The 15,254-nt window shown below is 44.8% G+C and overlaps 1 protein-coding gene across 13 annotated transcripts in view; it reads right to left on the reverse strand.

Annotated features, from left to right (window-relative positions):
• The window catches only part of KIAA1217 (KIAA1217 ortholog), a 350,338-nt gene extending 335,084 nt beyond the window's left edge, over positions 1-15,254 (reverse strand). For 11 of the 13 annotated variants that reach the window (XM_040248531.1, XM_040248532.1, XM_040248526.1 and 8 more), the window contains exons 1-2: positions 14,973-15,251; positions 4,303-4,586 (exon numbers count right to left, since the gene is read on the reverse strand). In XM_040248531.1, coding sequence (XP_040104465.1) covers positions 4,303-4,586; positions 14,973-15,042 — 354 coding nt within the window. In that variant the 5' untranslated portion in view covers positions 15,043-15,251. Of the gene's footprint in view, positions 1-4,302; positions 4,587-13,640; positions 14,074-14,972 lie in introns of those variants that run through there. The other 2 variants (XM_040248530.1, XM_040248527.1) reach the window with 2 other exon arrangements.

Here is a 15,254-nt window from a genome sequence, read left to right on the forward strand (position 1 = left end):
TATTCACCTTATTCATTTAACAAAAATTGATCGTGCCTAATTTTGGTTGTGCACTCCCTTAAATGCTGACTTTGCAAAGGTGATTCAGACGAGGCTCTTCAAAATCATATTGTAGATGGGAGAACAAAACATAAAGAAAAGTACAATGAAGGTATGATTAGATGCTACAATACAGGTACTGCAGCATGCTATAAGCAGCTCAGCAGGTGTGACACTGGGCTGGATTTGGAAGGATTCATCTCTGTCCATGAACGCCTTATTTCTTTTGCTGACTTGGAGGCAACGGCCAAGCCTCATCGTCTGTATTTCTCACAATGCCTTTTCCATGGTAGGTGCCAAATAAATTATATATGGGATGAATAAGTGAAACAAATCCAAATTTGAAGCTCTTGATAAAGGAAAAATACATTCAGGTTTCAGAAATATAACAAAATTGTGTTCTGACAAACGGGAAAAATTACTTCAAGTACTCAAATATGTGTTGGTAAAAAAGTGAAATGACTTTAAACACTACTTTGAAAATAAGAGCCTCTGAGCCTCTTCTTTTGGTCACCAGGAATCAGAATATTGTAATGATGGGACCTCTCTGGTGGTCCACTGGCTAAGACACCGTGCTCCCAATGCAGGGGGCCTGGGTTTGATCCCTGGTCAGGGAATCAGATCTCACAAGCTGCAATTAAAGATCCCTCGTGCCACAACTAAGACCCAGCATAGCTAAAAAAGTAAATAAAAATATTTTTAGAAAGAATACTGTAATGCTAAGAGTTGCCTGAAACAGGAAGAAAATTCATTTCCTTTCTCAATACTCCATGATACAGGTATTATCTTTTCCTTGCCTGGAACAGGAAGATTAAGTCATTAGCTTCAAATCTTTTAACCAGCACATGGTGAAGACTAGATTCCGATCCAGTCCTGCCTGACCCCAGAGCCACGCCCTTAGCTGCCAGGTGACGCAGCTTCACAGCCTGGTTGTCCCCCAGGAATGAGTCAATAGAGACTTCATTACCCAGATAAGCACTGTGCTGCAACAGGGACGTGTGCCGTTTTTTGGAGATCACAGAAAAGAGTAAAGAAAACTTTTTTGCCTTTCAGTCATTTAGACTGAAGAAAATTCTTGACTGACTTATTTTCAAAGACTCAAATATAAATTTCAACCATGAATCTTCCAAGGGTTTGAATGCACATGTCAAAACATAAGGTGTCGTGCCCTCCGCCTGACGCTCTGTGATGACCTAGAGCAGTGGGCTGGGGGCGGGGTTTAAGGCGAGGCTCAAGAGGGAGGGGATATATGTATACCTATAGCTGATTCACGTTGTTGTACAGCAGAAATTCATACACGACACTGTAAAGCAATAATTCTCCAATTAAAAAAATAAAAACATAAGGTGTGCTCTGATTCTCCTTATGTTGGACACCAAGGAGTTAGAACCTGGATTCCCTTAGCACCGAGACATTTCTTGAAAGGTGCTGGATACATCATTTTCATCCTGTTATTCTTGATTTCTTTCATTGGCATTCTTCTCACTAAGGCTGCTTTTCTGGAAAGCAACTAAAGAAACAGCCACCCCAAGCGGGTGTCGTGTTTCTAACCTCCATATCTGAAAGTCCATCAGACTTGTGATATTTGCCTTTCTCCTTAAGGCTGGTCATGTGATCTTCCTGTAAAGGAAGCCTGGAATAACCCACAGTCAGAAGATCTGGGAGGAACAAAGGGTGTCTTGGAGAAGAAGATAGGAAAGAGGAAATGGGTGATAGGAGAAAAAGAATGAAAAGGACAGAAGGTGAAGTGCTGTCTAGAGGAACTTCGTAAATCATCACCTAAGCTTATCTCTAATGTTTACAATGCTGATTAAGGTTCCTTTGCAACTCAGCAGCAGAAGGAAAAATATATGCATAGATCTAAGCATGGAAAACAGTCAGCTTGGAAAATACAAGAACTCATCCTGAATTACCCAGCAAAGGGGCAGGCAGCTGACCATCTGAGACCAGACTATGATATGACAGAGATTCAAGAGACAGGAGGTTGGAGCCTGAGGCCACTCGGCCAAATTCAGTACTCCCCATCTTCTGACACCATCCCATTGCCCTTTACAACCTTCTGGTTAGTTTTATGTAATAACTTTTTCCCCAAAGCCATCATCATCATGGTAGGAGAGAGAATTATGACATTACAAATAATAATAGTACAGTAATAACTGAAATTTTTTAAATGAAAAATATACCATTTTTGACAGGATAATTTCTATATTTCTCAGCAAAATAATACATTTTAATTTAAAATATATATATCAGCCTTCCTCACTCAACACATAACCAACTTTCTAGCCTCCTTTACCCAGGCTCCCATCCCTACAGTCTCAGACACACACACCCCCTCATCATCTCCCTTATACCGCATACACAGACCTCACTGCCTGCTCTACAGGAAATGGTCTTCAACTTATAGACCAGAGGAATAAACAAGGATTCAGACTTCACTGAAGTCAAATTCCAGCTTTTCCTCAGCAAACTGTGTAACTCTAACTGCCCTGAGTTTCCTCAATCTGAACAACACTGGATAAAGTATGATACCTCACATATTAGGACACAGAGAGAGGCACAAATTCTATTAATTAAATGGACAGTGACCCAACTATCGGTAGAAAATAGGGATACTTTTATTTTTAGTCAATTATATCTCAATAAAACTGGGGGAGGGAGGTTACATAACTGATAAATAGAAATAAAATAGGGGCATTCTCTACATACACTTGAAATGAAGATAGCCATCCTTTTCTTAGTGAAGAATTCATCTGCTCCTCTCCATATCAATCTAGATTCTTCTTTCTCTTCTTCTGGGCCTACTGCCTCTTGGGATGTGAACATGTCAACATACAGTTCATAAGTCATATTTCACATGTTTTAGGCACTCTGATAAAGATTTCATAAAAGAGAAGGTTTCATTTAAAGGATCAAACAAACTGAGCTTAAAGCATAAAGAATTGAGGCCAACGCCAATCACCATTCCCATAGATGATAAAAAGCTGAGTTAGATATCACTTTTGTAACTAACTGGCAGGAGAGCAAACTTAAAAACACAAAACTTGTCTCTGCCTGGAGTGTCAAAATCAATACCTGCCTGCTCTCGTCCCTGACCACAAGTATTGCTAAATGTTCTCCACTTCCATCACCATGGTCTCCATCCTCAAATGGAGACGCCGATCTCTGGGCTACAGAGGAGGCCGGCCTCCCATCTCCTGTGACCCTAAACCCATACTGTCCCCTGAAAAGTAACTGCACACAGTCAAGAAACAAAAACACCCTGAGCCACTGTCGAGGGATAGCGGTGTGGCTGTCAAGATAACCTGAGAAAACAGGTAGCTGCTGACAGCAGAAAGCCAAGCGTGCAGAAGAAAAACATGTCTGAGAAGAAAAAAGAACAGAAAACAAGACCCTAACGTCAGCTCCTTGAGGTAAAGGGGTTTGTCACAAGACTATCCCTCTGTGTGCTCTGTTTTAGCCTGAAAATGTATTTATATTCATTCACTCACACACTCATTCTTTCACTGTGCCAAGCACTCAGTGATAAGGGGGCAGACATTAGCTGATTCCATGCTTTACTCAGTTAAGATACACTTCTGCGTTGCCTGCATTTTAGATATATTTGTGGTTGAACCTGGGACGTTCTTATAGGGGAAATGCGTATTCTCTGGTCTCTCTTCTCTCACTTTCTGTTCTCTTACTGTTGTTGCTGAAGAAGGCTGAGCCTTCAGGTCGAATCTTTTCTGCAATCTGCCTCCTCTCCCCAAGCTAACAGAGAGATCTGGGACAATCCAGCAGTGGGCACAGTCCACTCAACTGTTTTTTTCCCCCTTTAACCGGAAGGTCACTCTGCTTTCCCTCATGTTCGTTAAAGATGAGCTTTGCACAGGGAAGGAGAATCAGATGAAGGTGGTCAAAAGTCACCAACTTCCAGTTGGAAATAAATACAAGGGACATAAAGTAACCATGACAAATATAATAGGACTACTGTATGTTACACAGAAAGCTGTGAGGAGAGTAAATCTTAAGAGTGCTCATCACGGGAAAAAAAAGTTGTTTTATTTATTTCTTTCATCTTGTATCTAAATGAGATAATGGATGTTCACTAAATTTTCTGTGATAATCATTTTAGGATGAATATAAATAAAATCATTATTCTGCATACTTTAAACATACAGTGCTGTAGGCCAATTATATCTCAATAATATTGGGAGAAAACAGAATGAAAAAAAAAAAACGAAGAATGAGCTCGGCAGAGTGAAAATGGCAGGATATTCGTACCTGGTCTCTCAGCCTCTCCTGGTGGCCCATGATGGCGGTGGCATGATGCGGATATTTCTGCTTCAGATGTTCCAGGAAAGCTTCTCTCTTCCGGTCCATCTCCGAAGTTTGCATTCCCAGGATTTCTTTGGAACTTCGAGGCCCACCTAGAGTGTGCCTCCTCGGGATGTTGCGGGAAGATTTGGAAGCTGAAACACGGCTGTTCCCATTAGAAAAGCGCTCCTTGGTTCTGCGACATTCTGCATCTTCTAAGGATGTCACCTGCAGGTTGCTCTTTCCTTGTTCTGAGAAACAGAAAAGATACAGCTCACAACTAAAGATTTCACACTAGAAATCTCATTTACAGGACACTAAGTGCGTTTGTGGCAGCTGATAATGTATGAATGTAACTTAGCAGATGTGTGTGTGTGTGTGTGTGCGTGCGTGCGTGCGCACACGCGATGGGCATGTACCCACACAGCAGCAGGAAAGAGGGTAAATCAACAACTAAAAGAAATATGAAAAACTGCACTTTGGAAATAAAGATATTGCAGCAAAAAAGAAGAAGAAGAAAAAAGCTCTACAATTTCTTTCCCTGAGGTTATTCAAAACCAAAACACCTGGTCAAACCAGTTGCTGGCAAGATCTCCTGGAGAAAGGAATGGCAACCCACTCCAGTATTCTTGTTTGGGAAGTCCCATGGACAGAGGAGCCTGGCAGGCTACAGCTCATGGAGTTGCAAAGAGTCGGTCAGGGCTGAGTGACTAACAACGCAACAAAACCTGGGTTACCCTTCACACTCATCTGTAACTATGGAAAAGTTAACTTAAGTGATTATGATTATTTCTTTATTTTTAAACATAGTTTCATTCTAGTAACAGAACTTACAATTTTAAAAATCCTGCCTTCAAGCCTAGATTAAGGACAAATGATGGGACCTCTCTTAGCCTCCCCGTTTTCACTAATAAATTAAGCATGGCTGAACTGGTATTAGATATGCAAATTTAAATCTTAGTTCCCTGACCAGGCATCAAACCTACAACCCCTGCAACTGAAGCATGGAGTCTTAACCACTGTACTTACAGGGAAGTCTCTTAGCTTTTTATTTTTTAAATATTTATTATTATAAATATACTCTAAATTATTTTTTAAAATAAATTTCCAATTTAAGAGGGTATTTGCTAATTATTTATCTTCAAAAGTTAAGTAAAGAAAACACACCCAATATTTAAGAGTTCTAGAGCTGAGTCTCAGAGAACTAACTTTTTTTTTTTTAATCTTTATTGAATTTGTTATAGTATTGCTTCTGCTGTTTGTTTTGGATTTTGGGCCATGAGGCATGTGGGGATCTTAGCTTCCCCATCAGGGATAGAACCTGTACCCTCTGCACTGGAAGGTGAAATCCTAACCACTGGACCACCAGTGAAGTCCCAAGAACTAAAACTTGATGCCAGTGACATAAACCAACAAGTGTTCAGAGTTCATACATAAACCAGCTCCTCTAAAGGCAGTGCCATCAACATGGTTTTTCTCTTCTTTACCTAGAAATGCCTATACCTAGAACTGCAGGTACAGCACCTGTTGGTTAGACACAGAATATATTGGAAACGTGGGCTCATTTCCCTGCTCCAGTTTTTCACCCCTAGATGAGTATTCCGGGAGTAATTCTTCTTGTTTACCCCTCACTTCTCATTACATGGCTAATGATAGCTTTTCCATCAGACCATCAGACACTGATGAGGAAAGAGAAGGAAAAAACAGTCCAATTAGTTCATTCTACTATTCATTAACTTCAACAGTACCTTTAGAAGGGGGAGAAGATAGAACTATTGGTTCAAAAGATATTGAAAAAAATAAATAAAAAGGTTCTGGGAGGCAGACGTAGAGAATGAACATGTGGGCATGGTGCAGGGGAAGGAGAGGGTGGAATGAACTGGGAGATGAGCACTGACATATATATATTACCATGTGTAAGACAGACAGCTAGTGGGAAGCTACTGTATCGCCAGGGAATCCAGCCTGATGCTCTGTATGACCCACTGGGGTGGGATGGGGTGGGGGAGGGGGGTAGAAAGGAGGTCCAAGAGGGAGGGAATATATGTACACATACAGCGAACTCACTTGGTTGCATAGCAGAAACTAACACAACACCATAAAGCAATTATCCTCCAATAAACATTTTTTTCATAAATAAAATAAAAAGTCTGTCAGACCCAGCACAAAATGAGAGAAGCCCAAATCACTTCTGAAATCATGGAAGTGACATCTGGAAGAATGGGTGGAAACTGTTTCCCTTTCCTCCAAAGATGACAGGAGAAATCGTCCACTGAAAATCGCCTTGAGCATGGGAGTCCCTCAAGGGACACACAATTGCCCAGTGAAGTCTTTTCCAGGTAGGGAAGGGATGATGGTTGGAATTAAAAGCCCTGAGTTCTAGCCCTCCTCCACTCCTTACTATACATATGGTTTCAGTCAAGCCATCTACTGTCTCTCTGTCTTGATTTCCTACCTACAAAACGCAGAGCTCAATAACACTACCTGTGTTACCAGTACTGAGGACCAATAAGAAAACTGTGAGATGTTGACTGTCACTATTATGAGTTTTCATGCATGTGTTTTCTTTGGAATTACCCTTAGCAACCAACCCACACTAATCATTAGTTGCTGTCTGGTCGCTAAGTCATGTCCAACTCTTCTGTGACCGCCATGGACTGTAGCACCCCCGCACACACACACCCCGGCTCCTCTGTTCATGAGATTTCCCAGGCAAGAGTGCTAAAGTGGGTTGCCATTTCCTTCTCCAGGGGTTTTCCTGACCCAGGGACTGAACCCTCATCTCCTGCATTGGCAGGGTTCTTTACCACTGAGGCATCAGGGAAGCCCCAAAAAGTCATTAGTAAGGATCCAGTAAATACCTCTGAGTTTGGAAAAAAAAAAAAAAAGATTTGGGGAGATTAATCCCATTTATTTACTCTACCTTCTCATCACATAGGGGCTTCCCGGGTGGCTCAGCGGTATAGATCTGCCTGCCACTGCAGGAGACGCAGGTTCAGTCTCTGGGTAGGAAAGACCCCTGGAGAAGGAAACGGCAACCCACTCCTTTGGTGAGGGCTACCTCGTTTGTGGTCTCTTCTCTAATGACACAGAGGTAACAGGAGCTACTGAATAAAGACAGGTGCGGAAAATGTCCCATCGCAGGCTGGGAAATATGTGGGCAATCTGCAAAGATTTAAACTTATGCTTTTGAGTGTGTGCACATGAGTTTTTCATTAGTCAAATTTTTGTCTACTTGATACAACAGAGTTGACTTCTAAATGGATTTTTACAATTAAATTTTTTTTTTTTTTTTTTGGCTGTGCAGCGTGACATTCAGGATCTCAGTTCCCTGATCAGAAATCAAATCTGTGTCCCCTGAAGTGGAATGGCAGAATTCTAACCACTGGATCACCAGGTAATTCCCTTGATTACTTGTGACACCATGAAAATAATGTATTTTAAAAGTTATCCCAGACAGCTAGATTAACTGGCAAAATGGAATCTCTGGAAAGGTGATTTATTCACGTGGACATAACACACAAATATACACATCCACCCAGGAGAACACACACTCATGTTCCTCAACTACCAGCAAGGGCAGAAAGTTCTACTGGGCCTTGCTCTGCCACATGAACTCATAAGAACTATCCTATTTCATCTCAGGATCCTCAGAAAAGGTCAAGACAGCCAGGACAGCAGCCCCTTGGAGACTGAAAAGTTTTCCACGTTCTTTGAAATAAATTGGGAAAGGAGGAGGGAGGGAGAGAGTTGGAGTTCAGAGTCATCTGTCAACATCCACCTTGGAGCAGCCCCACCTCGCTGACCCTCCAACCACAACCCTCTTCACACTCGGCACTAAGGAGGTCACGTCCGTCTTAGGCTGTGTGCTAAGTTGCTCAGTCGTGTTCCTCTCTTTGCAACCACACAGTCTGTAGCCGCCAGGCTCCTCTGTCCATGGGATTCTCCAGGCAAGAATACTAGACTGGGTTGCCATTTCCTTCTCCAGGGGGATCTTTCCAACCCAGGGATCAAACCCGTGTCTCTTACGTCTCCTGCACTGGCAGGTGGGTTCTTTACCATTAGTGCCACCTGGGAAGCGCCCCACCTTAGGTTACTTTTCCATTTTTTACTGTCTCGTGGATTCTTCTAAAATGTCTCCGGGTGCTTACGGAGGTTTAATGCAATGCGCAGGACAGCAGAAACAGACAGCAGATGCACCGGTGGCTAAATGCACTGGCTTCTCATTGCCCTGGGGACCCACACCTCCCTCAGCCTCACCTGCCTGCCTGGTGGCTCACTGAGCTCTGGATCCCATCTGCTTGCAGGTCACCCTGCTCCACTTTTACAGCACCCGCAACAAACCGACCAATGCAGCTACCACACGAAGCTGTACAACCCAGCCGAACGACTCCTACACAATGGGCTGTACAACTCATTCCCATTTACCATGACCCTGGAGGGGTCACTGGAGCTTTTTCCTCTATGAGACGCAGTTCTTGGAAGCGATCGACTCCCACACCCGAGGCAGAGGAGACGGCTCTCCCATTCCGGTCATTTGGGGAGAACAGGACCTTTTAGTTGAGGAGAAAAAAAGCAAAGGGGAGCCGCAGAGGACGTGGAGTCACAATTCCACAGCCAATGGAGTCCCACCAACTCCACTGTCCATGAGGACACACTGCCCGCAGCTTGGAAACAGAAGCTCAGTTCTGGCCCTTGTCTGGAAGGCACTTCGGTGCTAACGTTTGAGCCTGGGTGTGTCGGGCTGTTTGCTATTCTGGGAATCCGTGTCAAACAAATAATGAAGCTGGAGTTTGAAGACAAGGTTTCCAGTTTTCCCCTTCCTGCCCCTCCCAGCCTCTGTCGGCCCAGAGCAACCCCTCCTGCAGGGCAAAGAGCAAGATGGGAGCTTCCAGGGGAGAACGGTCCCCAACAACCTTCCCTGGAGCAGGAGTGAGGATCGAGAGGACAGAGATGCCAGAGAGATACTCTTCCGAGTTTCAAAGGGCTTCTTGGCTGGCATGGAGACTTCTGGAAAGGAAAAGTAGAAAGTGGGGGGCTGGGGAGGGACAGGGACCAGGCAGGCAGAGGACTATGGAAGATGGGTCACCCCAAGGAAGACACCCAAAGAGCAAATTACCCTGCAGGCAAGAGACCACAGGAGCAGCCGAGACTGGCTTCGCGGCCCCCACTCAGGGTGCCGGGGCTGGGTCGGCTGACCTGCAACCCGGGATCTGGACCTGGCATTGTTCCTGCGTTCCATGCCTGCTTGCCATCTGAGAGCCGAGAACAGGGCAGATGGCCTTCCTGAGATTTCACTCCTGGATCAGATGAGGAGGATCCTGTCCTCCCGGGGAAGGAGTCCCCCACTGCTGCGTAGTGGCTCCTGGTCAGCTGTCTCTAAGGTGTCGTTTTCTAGACTGTGTTGGGATGCTCTCTTGCATTAGAGTATCACCAGGAGCTACAGTTTTGTCTGGCTGTAAATCGCATTCCCAATCTACTATAGCAGCAGTCACAGGTACGTCGGTGTATTTAAACCGTAACATCCTTCTGTGCACACACAAGAAAATCATGTTTTTCAGTCCCCTTCATCTAGTTGGGGTCTTGTTCTAATTCCGCTCAATGCAATGTGGGAAGAAACTATATGGGCCACCTTTAGCCCTGGCCCCTGACCTCCTGAGTCCTCTTTCCTACCCTTTCTTCTTTCCCCTTTGGCCAGTTAAGTGCAAAACCTCCAGCAGAAACCTCCAAGACCCTGAGGAATTGTCATAATAACTAGACGTCTTTTGGACGACTTGGGTCCCAGGGTCACCTGGAGGTAAACCACTGCGATCCACTTGGCCAGGAATGTCCACATTCCACTGTTCAAAGCAAAAATTAACCTTGATTATGCTAAACCACAGACATTACAGCAATCAGGTCATCTGACTCCTACGTATCACATATTCTGTTGGGACGCACAGAGTTCCTCCATTTTTTCCAGCTCCCTTGTTAATATCATAAAGATCACCACCCGAGACACACTGGCACAAAAATTAACAGCTGAAACCAGGCCATTATGTAGATTCCTCTAAAAAAATCTTACAAAAGTAAATAAAAGAGGTTTTTGCTAGAGATTTTACACAAAATAGGAACAGCCCCTCCCCTATCCAGAAAAGCATTCTTGTCTCAATGGCTCGTTTGCTGATTGACTGATTTATTTTTTGCAAATATTTATTGAGTGCCTGCTCTGTACACTGAAAGGAGTTAGGAAGCGTAGTGAAGTGGTGATCAAAGTTGACTTAATTCCCTTCCCTCATAGGGGAGGCACATTAAGGAGGCAGACAACAAACAGATAATACGTAACATGAATGTCATAGCTATGATTTTTTCAGTAGTCATGTATGGATGTGAGAGTTGGACTATAAAGAAAGTTGAGCGCCGAAGAATCGATGCTTTTGAACTGTGGTGTTGGAGAAGACTCTTGGACTGCAAGGAGATCCAACCAGTCCATCCTAAAGGAGATCAGTCTTGAATATTCATTGGAAGGACTGATGCTGAAGCTGAAACTCCAATACTTTGGCCATCTGTTGTGAAGAACTGACTCATTGGAAAAGACTCTGATTCTGGGAAAGATTAAAGGCAGGAGGAGAAGGGAACAACAGGATGAGATGGATGGCATCACCGACTCAATGGACATGAGTTTTAGAAGCTCTGGGAGTTGGTGATGGACAGGGAAGCCTGGCGTGCTGCAGTCCATGGGGTTGCAGAGTCAGACACAACTGAGAGACTGAACTGAACTGACTGAAAAGTGCTTTAAGGTTAAAACAGGATAAGGGACAGAAACTGATAGGCAATTTTAGAGGATGCTTTGGAGCAAAGACCAGAATGTCTGGGGACCCCCAGGGACCCCTCCACTTACCACCTCCCCTGCCAGGGCTATACTCTGCAAGGCTGCCAATATGATTTTTTTTCCAGCTTCACTGAGATATAACTGACATGTAATCTTATCTGATTTTAAGGTGTACAATATATTGATTTGATAGTTACATACTGTGAAATGATTACTACCACAGTGAATACTAGTATCTTAAGACCCCAGTGAATCAGGGGTGGTAGAGGCAAGCAGGTGGCTGACACAGCTGCACAGGGGTTTCAAGACACTGGAGCCAGAGTGAAAGTAGTCGCCTCAGGGCTGCTATGGGCAGGCATGGGCATCCTAAGGACCACTCTGGGGAGCCCAAAAGAAGCAGAGTATTGGACTTCCCTGGTGCTCCAGTGGTTAGGACGCAGTGCTGCCTCTGCAGGGGTCAGAGGTTCCATCCTTGGCTGGGAAACTAAGATCTCACATGGCACACAGCCAAAAAAAAATAAGCATGATATAGTTAGATTCAAATTCAACCACTAATTACCAAGCACCTCTCTGCACTTCACACTGTTTACTACCCAGCAGCTGACGCTTCAGCCGCGGGAGCATCATCCATAACAATTATTCTCAAGGTAACCATATGCCCAGTTGCCAAAACAGTTCTGGGTTACAACTGTTGTCCCATTGAAATTATTTATAGCGGTCCCTTTCACTCTCAAAACTGTCTTGGTGTGAACAAGTTACAGGATCACCCAGCGGATCCTTATCTATCTGTAGATTGATAAACTCAAAGCCCTAGGGTGGTATAATTTGCTTTTTGTTCAGCACGTATTTATTGATCGCTGTCTCATGCCTGGTGCTCTGTTAGGTTCTGGGGATGTGAAGACAAAGAAGTCACGGTCTTTGCCCTCGAATACCACACTCTCACTGGTATTATTACAATGCCAAATACGATCAAGCCCACAAGGAATCATGGGTGATGAAGCCATCAGAGGCTGGCCTCCTTTGCATGGTCCTCTCGCATATCGAAGAACTGGAGAAGAGGCCACACTCCTTCACAGCATCATTTTCACCCAGGATGCAATGGGGATCTTAGAAATCTAACCTGAATTCTTAGCCTTCTTTCACGCGCTCCCCAGCCACCTTTCTAGCCTCCTTCTGCACACAGACCCAATCCTGGACCATTTCTAACAATCCTGGGTCCCCTCATCTAAATTCCAGCCACAAATATCCAAATTGCAATCAACATCTCCACTTGGATGCCTGATAAGCTTCCAGATCCTACCATAGCCAAAAGATTTTCTGCTTTCCACTTCCAAGCCACAAACACCCTCTCCACTACTCCTCTCCAACACTTTCCCCTTCAGGTAAATGACAACTTCCCAGAAGCACAGGCCAAAATTTCTGAAGTCATCTCCGACTCCTCTGTCTCTCTTATATCCTATATTCAATCTCTTGGCAAATTCAGTTTCATCCTCAATATGTATCTAAAGTCTGTCTTCTTACGACCACCTGTTCTACCCCCCTACCTGCTGATCCAAGCTAGTGACTGGTTTACTTTGAAAGCTTCCTAACTGAGCTCCCTGCTCTGGCCCCAACCCCACTCGGGTGATTCTCAGTAGAGCACCCAGGACTACCTCTGAAGAAACCTCTCAGACCTGCCAGCAGCTCCCACCTCCCTTGAAATAAAAGCCGAAGTCCTTACTCTACTATCAGAGGCCCCACCCGACAGGGCCTAGAATTCTCTCTTAACCTCGTTTCTATCCATCCTTTCCCCATGTTGTTCTTTGAAGATGCCCTTTTTCTTCTCTCCCTCACTTCTTTCTGATGTCCCTTCAAGTATCACAGCAGTGCTGAGTCGCTCAGTCGTGTCCGACTCTTTGAGACCCCCTGGACTGTGGCCCGCCAGGCTCCTCTGTCCATGGGGATTCTCCAGGCAAGAACCCCAGAGTGGGTTGCCACTACCTCCTCCAACATAGTAGCGAGGCCATCTCTAATAACCCTACTACAGTTTCACCCCTGACCCCCCCATACTCAGTATTCTCTTTCTCTGCCTTATTTTCCCCCACAGTTTAATAAACTTACTAGATAAAATATAAGATGCACAGTTAAATTTGAATTTCAGATAAACAACGAATAATTTTTAGCATAAGTGTATCCCAAATATTGCATGGGATACACATACTAAAAAAAAAAGTTTATTTTTTTTACCTGAAATTCAAATTTAAATGAGCCTTTTATTTTTGTTTGACAAATATGGCAACCCCACCATATAACATGCTATTTTACTTATCTATTTATTGTTTTTGTCCTCCACTCCCCTTCCCCCAAACTTGCCCCTTAGAATATAAAGCAAGGGCTTTTCATCTATTTTGTTCACTGCTGGATCCCCAGAAGCTAAAACAGTGATTCCCACAGAACAGAGGCTTGATATTTAGTGAATAAATGAAATAAAGTGATCACACTGCATCAGTCTCACCATCTCAGTCTCTGAAGTGTCTCTGAACTGCTGTGGTTGTAAATTGTTTCTTAAATCAGTTCCACTCTCTCGTTACGCCCGTAGATTCCGAGTATTTCGTAATGCAGCAGAAGCCCAGAGGTTGAATTCCTGCTGCAGGACCCTGTCTATCAAAGAGGGCAGGGGAGGGGGCCCCACTGCCCAGCGGCCCCCAAGGAAAGTGTAGTGCTTTGACAGCACAAACACAGCCAGCAAGCCGAGGACTCTGAGTCTGGGATTCTCCAGGGTTCACTGGTCTTAAAGTTTCCTGCTTTTCACCGGGGGGAATTTCTATCTCTTCTAATTGTATTTTCTTCTGTCTGGCTTAGTTTTGCATTTTCAGTGTGGATGAGTCATGTGTGACTTCCCTTTTGCCTTTTTAAAAAACACCTTTTCCCCTGTGCATTGTTGTTACTCCCACGCACAGCACTGCAGCCCCGCAAGCATGGCTATTAACTGGCCCCTGGATGAACCTGGGCTAAGGTGGGGGCGGGGAGGGTTCTGGATTGTGCTGGGTCCAAACCCGCTGCCTTCGCGATAGTGCATGCAAGGTAGGCTCCGGAGTCACAGACGTCAGACACTGGACGGCCCAGCCGAGGAGCCCTTTCCCCACCCAACCACACTGCATAATTTCTTTGGAACGACATAAGCTTCTGGAAGTTCCCTACGGAAAAGACAAGTCTATTATAAACACAATCAAAGGGAAACTGCTCAGAGAAAATCTATCAGAACTGTCTTAACAGCTCCCAACTTTTGGATTCAAGCATACAGAAAATTCAAACAGCTCCATCTCTCCTCTACATGGACAAGTGCTCCCCTGCTGTTCCGATCCGGAAAAAAAAGAAAACATCCCCAAACTCTGCGATTTAACTCTCAAATACGACCAAACTTGCCTCCGACGTGCCTGTGCCTCGTGGAATCCCCCCAACCAATGAATGGAAGTGTTGCCGTCCCCGAGAGACCTTTCCAGAAAGAGCTCCTCTCTCCCGCGGCTGGAGCAGTGAGTATGGAAAGCTGCTTTGGGCGATGTATTTGTCATTACCTGGAGATCTAGCAAGTACTGACGGCTTACAGGGCTACCAGTGTAACATCACCCCGCCACTTCTTTGGCTGCTTAAGAAAATCCTGCCAGAGATTAAAAAAAAAAAAAAAAGTCCAGCCTACAGCTCTCCACTGAGTTGGGAAAACGCACCACCCCAAGAAATACGCCTTTTCTGTGCCAGGCGCTCGCTCTGCAGTTATAAAAAGCAGCAGCCAGCCGCGAGGCACACGCGGAACCGTAACTCCATCTTTGAATGAGAGCCTCTTACTTACCCGGCATCTGTCTGCTGTCTGCTGAGTAAGGAAGGCATGGCTCACATTTCTGGCTTTCGTTTTCTTCCATTGTCCCTGCCTCCGGCCCAGGCTCCTCTCTGGTCTTTAAACTTCAGGGCGCCGTTCTGAAAAAACGCTTCCAGAAAGCGCCTGGAAGGGGGCCCGGGGGGTGGGGAGGAGGGAACGGTGCGAAACCCCACCCCAAACTACTCTCCACTCCCGTGCAAAGTCTCTCTAGCCGGGGAAGACTGCATTCCAGCGCCCGGCCTCCCGCGTCCCTCC

This window comes from Oryx dammah, unplaced genomic scaffold (assembly GCF_014754425.2).
Source record: "Oryx dammah isolate SB20612 unplaced genomic scaffold, SCBI_Odam_1.1 HiC_scaffold_10, whole genome shotgun sequence".
Taxonomy (NCBI): domain Eukaryota; kingdom Metazoa; phylum Chordata; class Mammalia; order Artiodactyla; family Bovidae; genus Oryx; species Oryx dammah.